The 14,465-nt window shown below is 38.3% G+C and overlaps 1 protein-coding gene across 2 annotated transcripts in view; it reads right to left on the bottom strand.

Annotated features, from left to right (window-relative positions):
* The window catches only part of RYR3 (ryanodine receptor 3), a 563,020-nt gene that overhangs the window by 265,528 nt on the left and 283,027 nt on the right, over positions 1-14,465 (bottom strand). For both annotated transcript variants that reach the window (XM_034938474.3, XM_057299827.2), the window contains exon 17: positions 451-584. In XM_034938474.3, the coding sequence (XP_034794365.3) occupies positions 451-584 (134 nt within the window). The remainder of the gene's footprint in view (positions 1-450; positions 585-14,465) is intronic.

Below are 14,465 nucleotides of genomic sequence, written 5' to 3'. Positions count from 1 at the left end.
GATCCTCACAGACAGCAGTCAGATACATGGCCATGAGCCAGAGGATGCAAGAAGCCACAGTCTCACTTGGGACATCCGTTCTATGAAAAGATTATAGAAAAAAAGTTGGTATATAAAAATAAATATGAATATATTATGAAGTTATAAGAGTTGCATTACTGTTTAAAAGAAAACATGGTAGGCCACCCCAGGTCAAATTCTTTAGCACTCAGATGCTACACATACTCTATCCTCAGCTACTTAAACAGAAAAGTTTGAGGAATTCTGCTAAAGGTGTTGGAGGCCCTAGTCATAGGAAATGCACATTTGCTTGGTCTTGTCTTATGTACTTGTACCACCATGGAAACAATGGGTGGGCAACTTTGGAGTTCAGATCAGCCCTCTTTTCCTGCCTGGGGACAAGACAGGCAGAACTATGCTTGACATTTGGAATGATGGTGGTGGCCTTACCTGGTTACATCGTTAATCAGTCGTGTCTGCAGGAGTAGGTTTCTCCGGGGCAGCAAGTTGTCACAGATCAGATTCTGGTTGGCTCTCACTGCAACCCCATTGCAGAGACAGAGGGAGCACAGGATATCCAGAACCTGCAGCAGGACACACCCACCAAACCTTAGGACCACCAGGAGGGCACAGCAGGCAGGACCACCACAATGCATGAGGGAAGGAGTCATAAAGGGTGGGGGCTAGGTGACGGGTGGAGAGCCAGCTCAGAGCCAAGGAAGCTTTGCCTCTTACCCAGAAGGAGCAAGTGATGCCTCAGAGCCTACTGCTTCTTGGGAAAATGAGTCTGGGCCTCTTTCTAGCCCCTCTGTTCTAGTCTTATGCCCCTTCCCTCCAAACTATGCACACCATCGGTGGCCATTGCTCTATTACAGTAAGTAAGAGGCTGTGCTCTGAAGACAGACTGTCTAAGACAATATCCTAGCTAGGCCAGGACTAAGGTGTGGCGAGGCATCTAGGGCACAAAATCCAGGCCCTGCTCACTGTCTGAGCTCTGAAAACACAGAGCAGAAGGATAAAAGGCCCTCTATGGACTTCAAACTCAAGGAGCACACTCTCACCCAGCCCTGATGGTGCTTGGCACTGAGTATTAGTGGAGGTCTTAATAAAATTTTAAGGCCTTAAATAAAATATTACAGGTCTTAATAAAAAGGCAGGTAAGATTCCCATTTGGCTAAGGTCTTGCATGTAGCAAGCTTGGGAATCTCCCGTAGGTGGGGTGATGGTAGGGCAGACTCCTGTTCTTCGGTCTTTTGCTGTGGTATCATCAAAACTCATGAAGATACCCTTTAATTTCTGGAGATTGGTATTCTAAATATTTTACCCGCTCTCCTTCTCCCATCTAGAAGGAGAACAAACTTTCAAGATCCCAGGTGGCCCATGAATCTAAGTCATTAAACTGCTTTTGCCCCTTGTTCCCACTTCCTAGGCAGCTGGAAAACAGTCTCTGTTTGCCTTGTCCTGCACGCTCACCTCTCCTCTGTCCTCTCCTTGCACTGTATCCTCTTTCATTCAGATTTTCTTTGTTCCTATCATGGCAAAGCGAACTGTGCTGGGCCAGTCAGGCTCTCTTCCTCCTGCTCTCCTTCACAGAGAGGAATGTGCAAACAGCAGCCGATAAATAACAGCCACGATATGGCAGGTTGCACCAACAGAGAGGCAGGCAGCCTCATTTCAGTCTCTCAAAGTGGCCACTGAAGACTCAATGCTTAGTGGGGTTTGATAGCTTCAAGGTGTTCATGGCATTTGTATCCATAATTCTCACAAACCAATTTTCTACTTGACTCCCTGAATGTCAGTTTTGTTCCAGATAAATACAAAGCACATTTACGGGACAAGCAGAAAAGAATCCCAAATGCAGTTTTATGGGGGACTCTTACCATTAGCACTCTATGAAAGACATCAACTGTGGAAACTTGAAATCCAGAGGCTAATTTCTCACCCTAAGAAAAGAGCCATAGATGGCCAGGAAATGAAATACTTTTCAGTCGGCCTATTACACATTTCATCTGTTTTGCCTTGGAGTGATGGCTGTGGGAGACTTGCTGTCACAGCCAGAGGGAAAGCAGGGCTTAATCCACATACAGTAGGAACAGCAAAGAGAAAAAGGCTCTGTAAAAAGCACACAGCCTAACAGAGCAGTGCATCATCTATAAATAAATGATGCCACTTAAAGAATCAGAGTTGACATTGTTTAGGTTTTGCTTTAGGAGACACTCCTTCAGGTAAAACTGGGGAATGGAGATAAACTTCCTTTTCTAAAATAGTTCAAATGGGTTTGTGAAAGGAAAATACCTTGGGCCCCCAAAATCACTAAGGAAAACTCAAGCTGGAAACTGCTTAGGACAAACCTGCCTCCCGTTCTATTCAGTCACTCCTCCGCTCACTGAGATAGATGCATATCTGATTTGCCTCCTTTGGAAAGGCTAATCAGAAACTCAGAAGAATGTAACCATTTGTATATCACCTATCTGTGACCTGGAAGTTCCCTGTCCGCTTCCAGTCTTCCTGTTTTGGCTTCAAGTTATCCTGCCTTTCCAGACTGAACCAGTGTACTTCTTATATATATTGAGTGATGTCTCCCTAAATGTCTAAAACCAAGCTGTGCTCGGACCACCTTAGGCACGTGTCGTCAGGATTTAATGAGGCTGTGTCACGAGCGTGTCCTCAACCTTGGCAAAATAAACTTTCTAAATTAACTAAGACCTGTCTCAGATTTTCTGGGTTCACATTTTGGTAACCACGGGGGGGATCCTGAGTGGAGGTGCCCCTGACCTTTGACGAATCTCCTATCGGTGCTTGGTACCAGCATGAGCTAACCTTATGGCTTAAACCAATAGGACAATTTGCTGAGGTCTGAGAGTACCCCCTCCAGAGAATCCCTAATATCCCAAAACTTCAGGTTGAGATCTAAAGTCTGTTTTGCTGTACAACTCCTTTTTTTTTTTGGAGACGGAGTCTCGCTCTGTCTCCCAGGCTGGAGTTCGGTGGCTCGATCTCTGCTCACTGCAAGCTCTGTCTCCTGGGTTCCCGCCATTCTCCTGCCTCAGCCTCCCAAGTAGCTGGGACTACAGGCACCCGCCACCACGCCTGGCTAATTTTTTTGTATTTTTTTAGTAGAGACAGGGTTTCACCGTGTTATCCAGGATGGTCTCGATCTCCTACCTCGTGATCCACCCGCCTCAGCCTCCCAAAGTGCTGGGATTACAGGCGTGAGCCACCGTGCCCAGCCAACTCCTTTTTTTTTTTAGTTTTACTTGCTTCCAGCAGGAAGGCAAGTTTTCCTGCTTCCATGATGATGGAAGGCAGGTAACTCCTTTATGGAGTTTGAGCTTGCTTCCAACAGGGAAGATGAGTTTTTTTTTTTTGTCCTGCTTCTAGGCTGGCAGACAGCAGTCTACAGCCTAAGACCCATCACTAGGTAAGAAACTGGTTTGGGATTCTGTCTTGCAAATTCCTTTTAAATGACTACAGTTAGCATTTAACAACCAGCTGGTGTTAATTTCTGCTTACACTTAGAGTGCTCAGAAATTGTACAATTTGTGTGATCGTTGTTAGTTTAGCAGCATTTTGTCCTAGCAGAAATACGGTAATAAGATTTACAAAAAAATTTTTTAAAAGGAGCTCAATGGTTAAAAGTCAGCTTAATTAAAAGGCTAACATCCAAGATGCATGTGTGCATGTGTGCGTGTTTGTATATGAAAGGTCTTCATGTTTTTGGTTTTTTGTTTGTTTTTCTCTCCTAAGGCCTTGTCTTTTTTTTTTTTTTTTTTTTTGAGCAATTTTTTTTTTCTTCTCAGTTAACTGAATTCCGTTTTCATCTGATTTTTTTTTTTGTAATTAAAATAGTTATTGCAACAGAGGCTACTCTTGGGTTTTTAAGGAAGGTGTAGTTTAATTTTATGTTTAATTTGGCTCAAGAAAAATAACAGTGTCTCCCTCTAGCACCACCAGACTTTTTCTCTCTGTACTTTATGATGTAAATTTTGCTATTTGATTTTCACTTGAGTTGTTTCCCTTAATGTGCAAATTTAAGGCTATTTAGCTGACAATTGCCTAGGGCTGTGAAACAGGTTATCAAGAATCTGAAAGTCTAAGACAGGAAAAAAAAAAGTGGGGGAGGAGTCTTTATAAATCTATAAAATGTACTTCCACTGGCATGCCTCATAAGTTTTTATATGTATTTATTTTTTCCGTACAGAATGTTTTACTACTAACAATATATAAAAGAGCTCTAAATAATTGGCTTAAAAAATAAAAGCTCTTAAATTATATACTAAATAAGACTAAATAAATGCTTTTTAAAGTTCCTGTTTAGTCCTTATTTTAAAGTTCCTATTTAAAGACTAAATAAAATGCTTTTTAAAGTTCCTGTAACTTAAGTAAAATCTTTTTTTTTTTTTTGAGACAGAGTCTCACACTGTTGCACTGTCACCCAGGCTGGAGCACAGTGGTGCAATCTTGGCTCACTGCAACCTCCGCCTCCCGGGTTCAAGTGGTTCTCCTGCCTCAGCCTCCTGAGTAGCTGGGAATACAGGCGCCCACAACCCAGCTAATTTTTTGTATTTTTAGTAGAGACAGGGTTTCACTATGTTGACCAGGCTGGTTTCGAACTCCTGACCTCGTAATCTGCCCACCTCAGCCTCCCAAGGTGCTGGGATTACAGGCGTGAGCTACTGCACCTGGCCAGTGAAATCTTTAATAAATAAGCTAGCTTTAAAATTACTGGTAAACTACTATTATAAATGCCTTAAGTATTGCCCAGCATACATTTTTGTTTGTATTTATTCATCAAGCAATTTCATACTTATCCCTGCCAAAATACTGTAAGGTGTCAAAATTTGGCATAGGGGTTACAAAACTACAAGCCCAGCCCAAAACAGAATAATCTTTGCTTTTGTAATTTGTAATAAATAAGACATTGATAAGGGTTTAATGAAAATAGTTGTATCTTGAATTTAGTAAGATTACTGTAACTTCTAATCCGGTGGCTTTAGGCAGTCTAGTCCACAGGCAATAAGGAGGTTTGTTTTGGGAAAGAACTGTTATTGTCTATTTCAAAGCTAAACTACAAACTATGTTCCTCTCAAAGTTAGTTCGGCCTATGCCCAGGAATGAACAAGGACAGCTTGCAGGTTAAGAGGGAAGGGTGGGGGAAGAGAAGGATAGGGAGAGATTTGTTTAAGGATACAAAATTACAGCTAGATGGGAGGAATAAGTTCTAGTGTTCTATAGCAAAGAGATTATGGTTTTTGCCATTGAAAGTAATGGCAAACTGCAATTACTTTTGCACCAATCTAATAGTTAACAATAATATATTATATGGTTTCAAATAGGAGGATATTGACTATTTCCCACACAAAGAAATGATAAATGTTTGAGATGGTGGACATGCTAATTACCCTGATCTGATTACCATGTATTATATGTATCACAACATCACTATGTACCCCATGAACATGTACAAGTATTATTCATCCACTTAAAATAAATAAATAAAAAGAAGTCAGAAATCCCAAAAAAAAAAAAAAAAAAGAGCAATATTGAGTTGGTCAGATCAAATCTCTTTTCAGTGTCTCAGTTATAATTTTGCAACGGCAGTTTTATAACTTTAAATAATGACTGTCACAGTTTTCGTGAATAAGCTAGGTAAACAAAACAATTAGGTAAATGTAATGGCACAAATATTTGTAGACAAACTGGTCATAATTTAGAATATAAAGCTATATTAAATCAAATAATAAATATTTCACTACTTGGGTATTTTCCAATAAATACATATTGTAGGAAAACATTATTGTTAAAGAAAAAAAAAGTGTGTCCTTAAAAAAAAGTGAACAAGTTTTGTCTAATTCAAAACTTAAAGGTTATGTATACAACAAGGTGAAAGGAACCAGGAATAAAAAAGATGTAAAGAAAGTTATAAAAATAAAGAGGCTTTTTTTTTTTTGAGGTGAAAAACTTAAAGAGAAATAATTTTATATAAGAAAGAATCTTGTATGGTAAATTTAGTCCTAAAATAAAATCACTGATTTTTTTTAAAAAGGAGGGATGTTCAGAATAAATCAGAAAGTCCAACCCTGTCATGAGCAGTCAGTGTAAGTCACAATAAGAGGATTTACACTTTAAAAAAAATTCACACAGTCAAGTTGTCATATGAAGTTTTGGTTTGCTTAGGGAAAAAAACTGAGATAATTTTTTTTTAAAATTAAGGTTATTACATTATTACATCCATGTATCTTCCTGTATGTGCTTTTAAAGTTCTTGTAACATTGAGTTACAGGGCTCTAACTCCTGGGTCTAAAAAGGACACCAAGTCCTGCTAAATCTTAAACACTGATAGCAATTAAAGGCTCATCTTCAGGCCCGATAGAAGATGTCAATCAAAATAAACTGCATTCCTGAGACACACGGCAAGAAATTAAAGCTATTCAACTCCTCAAGGCCCAGGGACTGTCTCCAAACAGGTGGGTGTGTAAGATTATAAGATTGTAAGGTGGGCCAATTTTGAAAGATAAAATAAGTGCAGTTCCTCTATAAACTAATTATTAATGTCAAAGGCAAACTGATGCAAAACCAGTATATGGACCCCTGTGTCAGATTAACAAGGTTTTCTTGAAGCATTAACCAACTTCTTAATAAAGATTATAAAGGTTATAAAAGGCTTACAGAAGTTATATTTTATAATCAAGATTAAATTTTATAAATTGTTTACAAAAGTTTGAAAGCAAACGTAATTGACTTCATGCTGTTTCTATTAGGGCTTCCTTGTTTAGAAAATTAAGTCTTCTCTCTCAAAGAATGAAGGTTTTCACTTTTTGAAATGCTTGAATTATCACTTAAATAAATAACTTTACAATGACCTGTAATCCTATTTTGTAGTATCAAGTGTTTTAAACCTTTTATATTTGACAAACTTTCTAAAATCAAATTATAAATTATGTCTTTTTCTAACCTAATCTTTTAAGACATTAGGTTCCCTAAAGTCCAAAAATGACATAATTTAGCTTATTTGGTATAAAAATTATACAGGAAGCATTGTCAAATATGAAATGGTATTTGGTTTCTTTGGGATATATTTGTATAAATGTGTTATTGGTGTGTATTCCAAAATTATGGAAAACTCCTGTAATTCTGATGTACCTTAGTGTACATTATCAGTAATAATCATAATTGTCATTTTAAAATTATTGCGTGCCACAGAGGTAACAAATTTCCTTGTCAGTTGTTTCTTTTAACTATGGCTGCCTTAAAACTTTTTTTCATCCACAAAAAGCTGTCTTGTTTTATCTTGTTTGAAACTTTCTCTAAAAGGTGGGTTTATAATCAGCTGTAGGACTCTAACAGGTGCACTTAAATGCAGGTTTTCTGATAACTTTGGAAATTGTGACATTGGAATAAAGGAAAAAACTTTCAGAACTCTCATGGAGAGCTGAAATGTTCATGGCTATCAAACATAACAGGAGTTAACTGAATTAACTGAAGCAACAAAAAACTGAAGTAATCTTTTTGACTTTTTGCTTCAAATGTTGCTGATACTTTGTTTTGTTTTACAGAGTTAAGAAAACCTTTAAGCTATTTACGGCTTTTAACAATTGAGTAAAGAACAGTCCTGTGAACAAAATTTGGAGCATATTTGTTTCTCTCTACCTAACTTCTCCAGAATTTGGAAACTATTTGTGAGTAGTCTCAATTCATGGCAATAGAGTTATTTGCATAAGTGCAATAAGAATCAGTTTTCTTTTGTAATAGGGCACAGTTGGATACACTGGTTATTTTACCAAGGCTTTGACTGGAATGGTGTGCTTTCCTTTAAGGAATCAAACTTGACTTATGGAGCCAATAAAGCCCTTGGAACAAATGGCCTCATATTTTGTGTACACAGTCCATGTATAGGGTTTCTGAGGTAAGTAAAGAATGTCACTTTCTGACACGTGCAGAAGCCCCAGGTTTATCTTGGACCCTCCAGAGGAGAGGAAATTCACCCAACTCATAGGTATTTGATGGTACAAATCCATGGCTGGGCTCAGCTTTAAGAAGTTGTATCTGAGATTCCTGCTATGGAACAAAGTTCCATCAAAGCCCATTTAAAAGCCTATGTAAAAACTAATTACCCTTGCTGCACTGTATACAAATAATTAGGCCAAGTATAATAAAGCAAACCAGTCCTACCATGATTTGTCTTCAGTGAAAACGGGAAACTGCAGAGAGAAAAATTATGTTTCAAGTAGACCTGTTGTTAGATTCTGGTCTGCCTTGTATTTTTTTCAATTTTTATTATTTTCTACAGTTTGGGACTGAATTCTAATTTTTCCTGGTTAAAAGTCTTCAAAATAATGTTTTCAAATTTTTTCCCTTCTTTTTTCCATTTTTCCTAATTTGGAGTCACTGAAAACTAAGCTGTGCTTTCTTAAAACCCTGTGTACCGAAGCCAGACAACTTAAATAAACTTCAGAAGAAAATAACAGCAACCTGTTTACGTACATAAGCCACTTTCATACCTGCCTACTAATGTATGGACTTCAGAGTAATGTGGCCTATATGGATTTTTCCAGGATTTTTCTTTTGTTCATTGTTTTTTTCTCTCCCTTCCTCCCCACTGTTTTCTGTTCACAGGATGTGGGATTTCACAACCTCCTAAAAATTAACTTTTGGGACCTACCCATCTAGGAATAAACCCTTCTAGCTATGAGAGATCAGATGAAACCTGAGACCAGAGACTCTTCTCTTGTAAAATGCTTTCTCCAAAAGATTAAAAAAACAGAAAAGTGGGGAAATGTGAAAGGAAAATGTCTTTAGCCCGCACAGTCACTAAGGAAAACTCAAGCTGGAAACTGCTTAGGGCAAACCTGCCTCCCATTCTAGTCAAAGTCACTCCTCTGCTCACTGAGATAGATGCATATCTGATTGCCTCCTTTGGAGACGCTAATCACAAACTCAGAAGAATGTAACCATTTGTGTATCACCTATCTGTGACCTGGAAGCTCCCTCTCAGCTTCCCGTCTTCCTGCCTTTGCTTCAAGTTGTCCCACCTTTCCAGACTGAACCATTGTACTTCTTACATATACTGATTGATGTCTCACGTCTCACGTCTCCCTAAATGTCTAAAACCAAGCTGTGTCTGGACCACCTTCAGCACATGTCGTCAGGACTTCCTGGGGCATGTCCTCAACCTTGGCAAAATAAACTTTCTAAATTAACTAAGACCTGTCTCAGATTTTCTGGGTTCACAGGTTCTTCGAAAAGAAAAGGGAGTGCAGATAAGTCTAATCCACCATGGGGGGCATTCAGACATTGCAACTAGAGGCCATCTGTACTTTCTGACTGACGGGGTATCTTGGTGACCGCTGGAATACCTGGCTGGAGAGGCAGGTATTGCTGAGTATTCACCAGACTCCATTTTCTTCTCCTTCTGAACATACAAAGGCTTTATTTCCCACCCTTCACTTGCAGGTATAGGGGACTAAATTCTGGCCAATCGGAAGTGGGTGGCCCCCAGGAGTGGGCCCCACCATCCTTACCTTCCTTCCACTGGATACAGATATCCAACAAGGGATTCCAAAGCCCAAAGATCTCCTTATTTCAAGTGTGATCCCCAGAAGAGCAGCACTGGTACCATCTAATTCATCAGCAATAGTGCTACCATTCTAGAAATACAGATGCTTAGCCCCAGTCCCACTCCGAAATTACTGAATCAGAGCCCTCATGTTAACATGATCCCCAGGAGACTTGTAAACACCTTATTGTCTGTGAGGCTCTGCCCTTAGGGGATGGTGAAGCCAATAACCACACTCAATCAAGCCCTCCCACTGGCCTTGGAGAGTCATATGAGAAAAAATAAATTTTGACTACGCTAAGCCACTGACAATACGGGGTTGTGTGTCATAGGAGTTAGGCCTCCCTAATCAATGGCCCATTTGTGGGGTTCATTTGTTTCTGGTTTTCATTCTCATCATTGATACCACATTTCATTAGAGAGCCTCTCATTTTGCTTTTTATCTCTATTACTGTCTATCCCAAACACAAGCTTATATGGGAATTATACTTTGAAGATAAATACCTACGGAAACACTGTTTGGCTGCTGCATTTTTGTCACAGCTTTCATCTGTAAAAGCAGTCTGATTAAACAAATGCTAACTATATTTTTTCTGAGATTTTTATGCCAAGTCCTATATTTGAGAAATGGCTGCTATTCAGCCCCTCCAGGCTAAACCTTTGATTCCTGATTTATACTTTCTGAGAATCAATGATATTACTATTTTATCATATATTTTTCTCAAAGGTAGACCCAAATCCTTGCAAAACAAAGAAGATAATAAAAAATATTTATCTATGGCAACTTTGAGCAGGTTTGGAGTAAGGCAGCTTCAGGGGCAAGTAGAAAATGCATACTTTATTTATATTAGCAGAATCTTACTCTGGAAAAACTACAGTGACTGTTAGAATTTTCATCAGTTATTCTTTTTACCAAATAACACAATCAGTGCTACTAACATAGTGTGTTATTAGTTCAAGGTGAGACAGGAGTAGATTCTGGCTCACTCATTTGTTCCTTTTATTCATTTATTAAACCTTCAACAAACATGTATGAATGCTTGCCATGTACAACATCTTAGCCTGGCGCTATGAGGATTACAAAGACAGTCCCTACCACAGAGGAACTTACAGATGTAAGAGAAATAGATGTGAAAAAATAACTATAATAGAAGGCAGATTGGAACAATTATTACAGCAGAGAACAAATCATAAGAAGAGAGGAGACCAATTCCAACTGGAATCAGAAAAAGATTCATGGAGGAAGTGGCGTTTAAACTAAGTTTTAAAGAGCAGACAAGAATTTTTTATTGATTTTTTAATTGACCAGAGAAGAATTTTGATGAGTCCTGGAAAAGCAGGGAAGTGAGGAGCTATTGAAGGATCCACAAGAGTGAAATCATTGAGAGGTCAAAGGGTAAAGTGCATTCAGAAAATATGGAGTGGGCACTGCAACACACTCCTGTCTTTTTCACTCCAAAGACTGTGTTCTTCCCCTATAACTTTTTGACCTCAAATCTGATCATGCTTTTGATGAGTGGCAGTTATTTCCATGAAAGGGACAAAGCTAACAACTTAAATATTTTAGCAAAGAAGTAAAGGTATAATCATTGCTACCATTATATGTAGTCTCAATTCTAAGCATATGATTGGAAGTGGCAAGGTACAGAAAGAATTTTTACATCTCAAACCTATGAGATGTAAAATTATATTTAAAGGAAAAATGTCATATCCTGAAGGCTACCTTCATGAACCTATAGGAGCTCTCCAATTCCAGTCTGTGAAACACTAACTTATTATATGAAAATGCCTTCGAGGCAATCCCATTTACAACAGCTGCCAAAAAAACAAAACCCTATGAAAATATTTAACCAAGGAGGTGAAAGACCTCTAAAAAAAATTATGAAACACTGATGAAAGAAATTGCAGATGACACAAAATGGAAAACCTCCCATGCTCATGGATCAGAAGAAGAATGAATATCTTTGAAATGACCATACTGCCCAAAGAAATCTATAGATTCAATACAATCCCTATCAAAATACCAGTGTCATTCACAGAATTAGAAAAAACAATCCTAAAATTCATATGTAACCAAAAAAGAACTCGAGTAGCCCAGACAATCCTGAGCAAAAATAACAAAGCTGGAAGCATCACATTACTTTCAGGCCTCTGAGCCCAAGCTAAGCCAACGTATCCCCTGAGACCGCACGTATATGTCCAGATGGCCTGAAGCAAGTGAAGAATCACAAAAGAAGTGAAAATGGCCGGTTCCTGCCTTAACTGATGACATTCCACCATTGTGATTTGTTCCTGCCCCACCTTAACTGAGAGATTAACCTTGTGAAATTCCTTCTCCTAGCTCAGAAGCTCCCCCACGGAGCACCTTGTGACCCCCGCCCCTGCCCACAAGAGAACAACCCCCTTTGACTGTAATTTTCCACTACCCACCCAAATCCTATAAAATGGCCCCACCCCTATCTCTCTTCACTGACTCTCTTTTCGAACTTAGCCCACCTGCACCCAGGTGAAATCAACAGCCTTGTTGCTCACACAAAGCCTGTTTGGTGGTCTCTTCACACGGACACACATGACACAATTACTTGACCTCAAATTATACTACAAGGCTATAGTAAGCAAAATAGCACGGTACTGGTATAAAAATAGACACATGGATCATTGGAACAGAATAGAGAACTTAGAAATAAAGCCACATAGCTATAGCCAACTGATCTCTGACAAAGTCAACAAGAACATACACCATGGAAAGGACACCCTTTTCAACAAACAGTGCTGGCAACTTTGGATTGCCATATGCAGAAGAATGAAAATGGGATCCCTCTCTTTCACTATATACAAAAATCAACTCAAGATATAATTAAAGACTTCAGTGTAAGACCTGAAACTATAAAAATCCTAGAAGTAAATCTAGGGAAAATTCTTCTGGACATTGGTCTAGGCAAAGAATTTATGACTAAGACGTCAGAAGCACAAGCAACAAAAACAAAAAATAGATAAATGGGACTTAATTAAATTAAAAAGCTCTGCAAAGCAAAATAAATAATCAATAGAGTGAACAGAAAACCTATAGAATAGGAGAAAATATCTGCCAACTATGCATCCAACAAAGGACTAATACCCAGAATTTACAGGGAACTCAAACAACTCAACAACAACAACAAAAAACAAATAATCCCATTAAAAAGTGAGCAAAGGACATGGACATTTCTCAAACGAAGACACACGAATGGCCAACAAGCATATGAAAAAATGCTCAGCATCACTAATCATCAGCGAAGTGCAAACTAAAACCACTATGAGATGTCATCTTAACACTAGTCAGGATGGCCATTATTGAAAAGATTAAAACATAATAAATGTCGCTGAGGATACAGAGAAAAGGGAATGCTTATACACGTTGGTAGGAATGTAAATTAGTACAACCCCTATGGAAAACAGTATGGAGATTTCTCAAAGAACTAAAAATAGATCTACCATTTTTGATCCAGCAATCCCACTACTGGGTATCTACCCAAAGGAAAATAAATTGCTATATCAAAAAGATATCTGCATTTGTATGTTTATCACAGCCCTATTCACAATAGCAAAGACATGGAACGAACGTACATATCCATCAATGGAAGATTAGAAAATGTGGTTTATATACACACACACACAATGGAATACTGTTCAGTCATAAAAAAAGAATGAAATCAGATTTTTGCAGCAACATAGATGGAACTGGAAGCTATAATTTTAAGTGAAATAATTCAAATACAGAATGTCAAATACTGCATATTCTCACTTATAAGTGGGAGCTAAATAATGTGGAGATGCGGACATAGAGAGTGGAGTGATAGGTGTTGGCAACTTGGAAGTGTGGGAGGGGGTAAATGATGAGAAATTGCTTAATGAGTACAATGTACATTATTTGGGTTGGGGTTACAATAAAAACCCAGACATCAGCACTACACAATATATCCAGGTAACAAAATTGCACTTGTACCCCTTATTTTTTTTATAAATAAAAAAAGCAAAGGAAATGCTTTCTAGGGTGAATTTTTCACTGCAAAAGTTTTGTATTTAGATAATTATAAAAATAAAATCACAAAATTAAATATATTCTCACAGAACATTTGGATTCTAAAGAATATGTTCACAGGCTGCAGCTTGAGAAACACTGGAAAGAATATTCAACTTCTGCTCCTAGTCTGTCATTAATTAGCTGTGTGGCTCCTGGGAAACTGCTTAACGTCTAAGGACCCAGGCCCCGGCCTTCTTTCTGCCACTGTCATGTACAAATAATAATGATGCTATGTCATAAGGTCGTAATGAGACCTGAATAAGATACACATGAACACTGACAGCAATAACTGGCATTTGTTAAGTGCAAAATAAATGCTGGTTATCATTACTGTTGTTGCTCTTGTGGGAAGACTTCTGAGGTCCCTTGTGGCTTTAAAATTCTGCATATTTTGAGTCATTGTCTTCACCGAAAACTAAGTGGATTAGTCAGAGACTCCTGAAATTCTAGGACTGGAGACAACAATGCAGCCTGGAGAGAAAAACATGACCTTGGCATTTTCCAAGCAAAGATGAAGTGTTGCAATGGAAGTCTGGCCTCCACTCAGCACATTCTTTGCAAAATGACCACAAATACATTAGTGATGGTTTGAACCTGTTTTTTCTCTTTGAAAATGAAAGCTATCCAATGGAATAGTACCTAAGGAAGGATCTGAATTCATGACAAACCTTTACCCAAAAATCTATCCAAAGATGGAAAAGGAACATCTTTGAAAAGACTCTTATGTACCGAGATCACATTGCTTCAACTTTTACATTACCAGAATTTCTCTAACAAGGTCTTGGTTCTAGAAGATTAAAGGCTACTCTGATAACATATCAGATCAGGCATTGATTTCTAGCAAAA

Source organism: Pan paniscus, chromosome 16 (assembly GCF_029289425.2).
Source record: "Pan paniscus chromosome 16, NHGRI_mPanPan1-v2.0_pri, whole genome shotgun sequence".
Classification (NCBI taxonomy): Eukaryota; Metazoa; Chordata; class Mammalia; order Primates; family Hominidae; genus Pan; species Pan paniscus.
The sequence above is the reverse complement of the archived record's forward strand: the minus strand, read 5'-3'. Positions and strand labels throughout refer to the sequence as shown.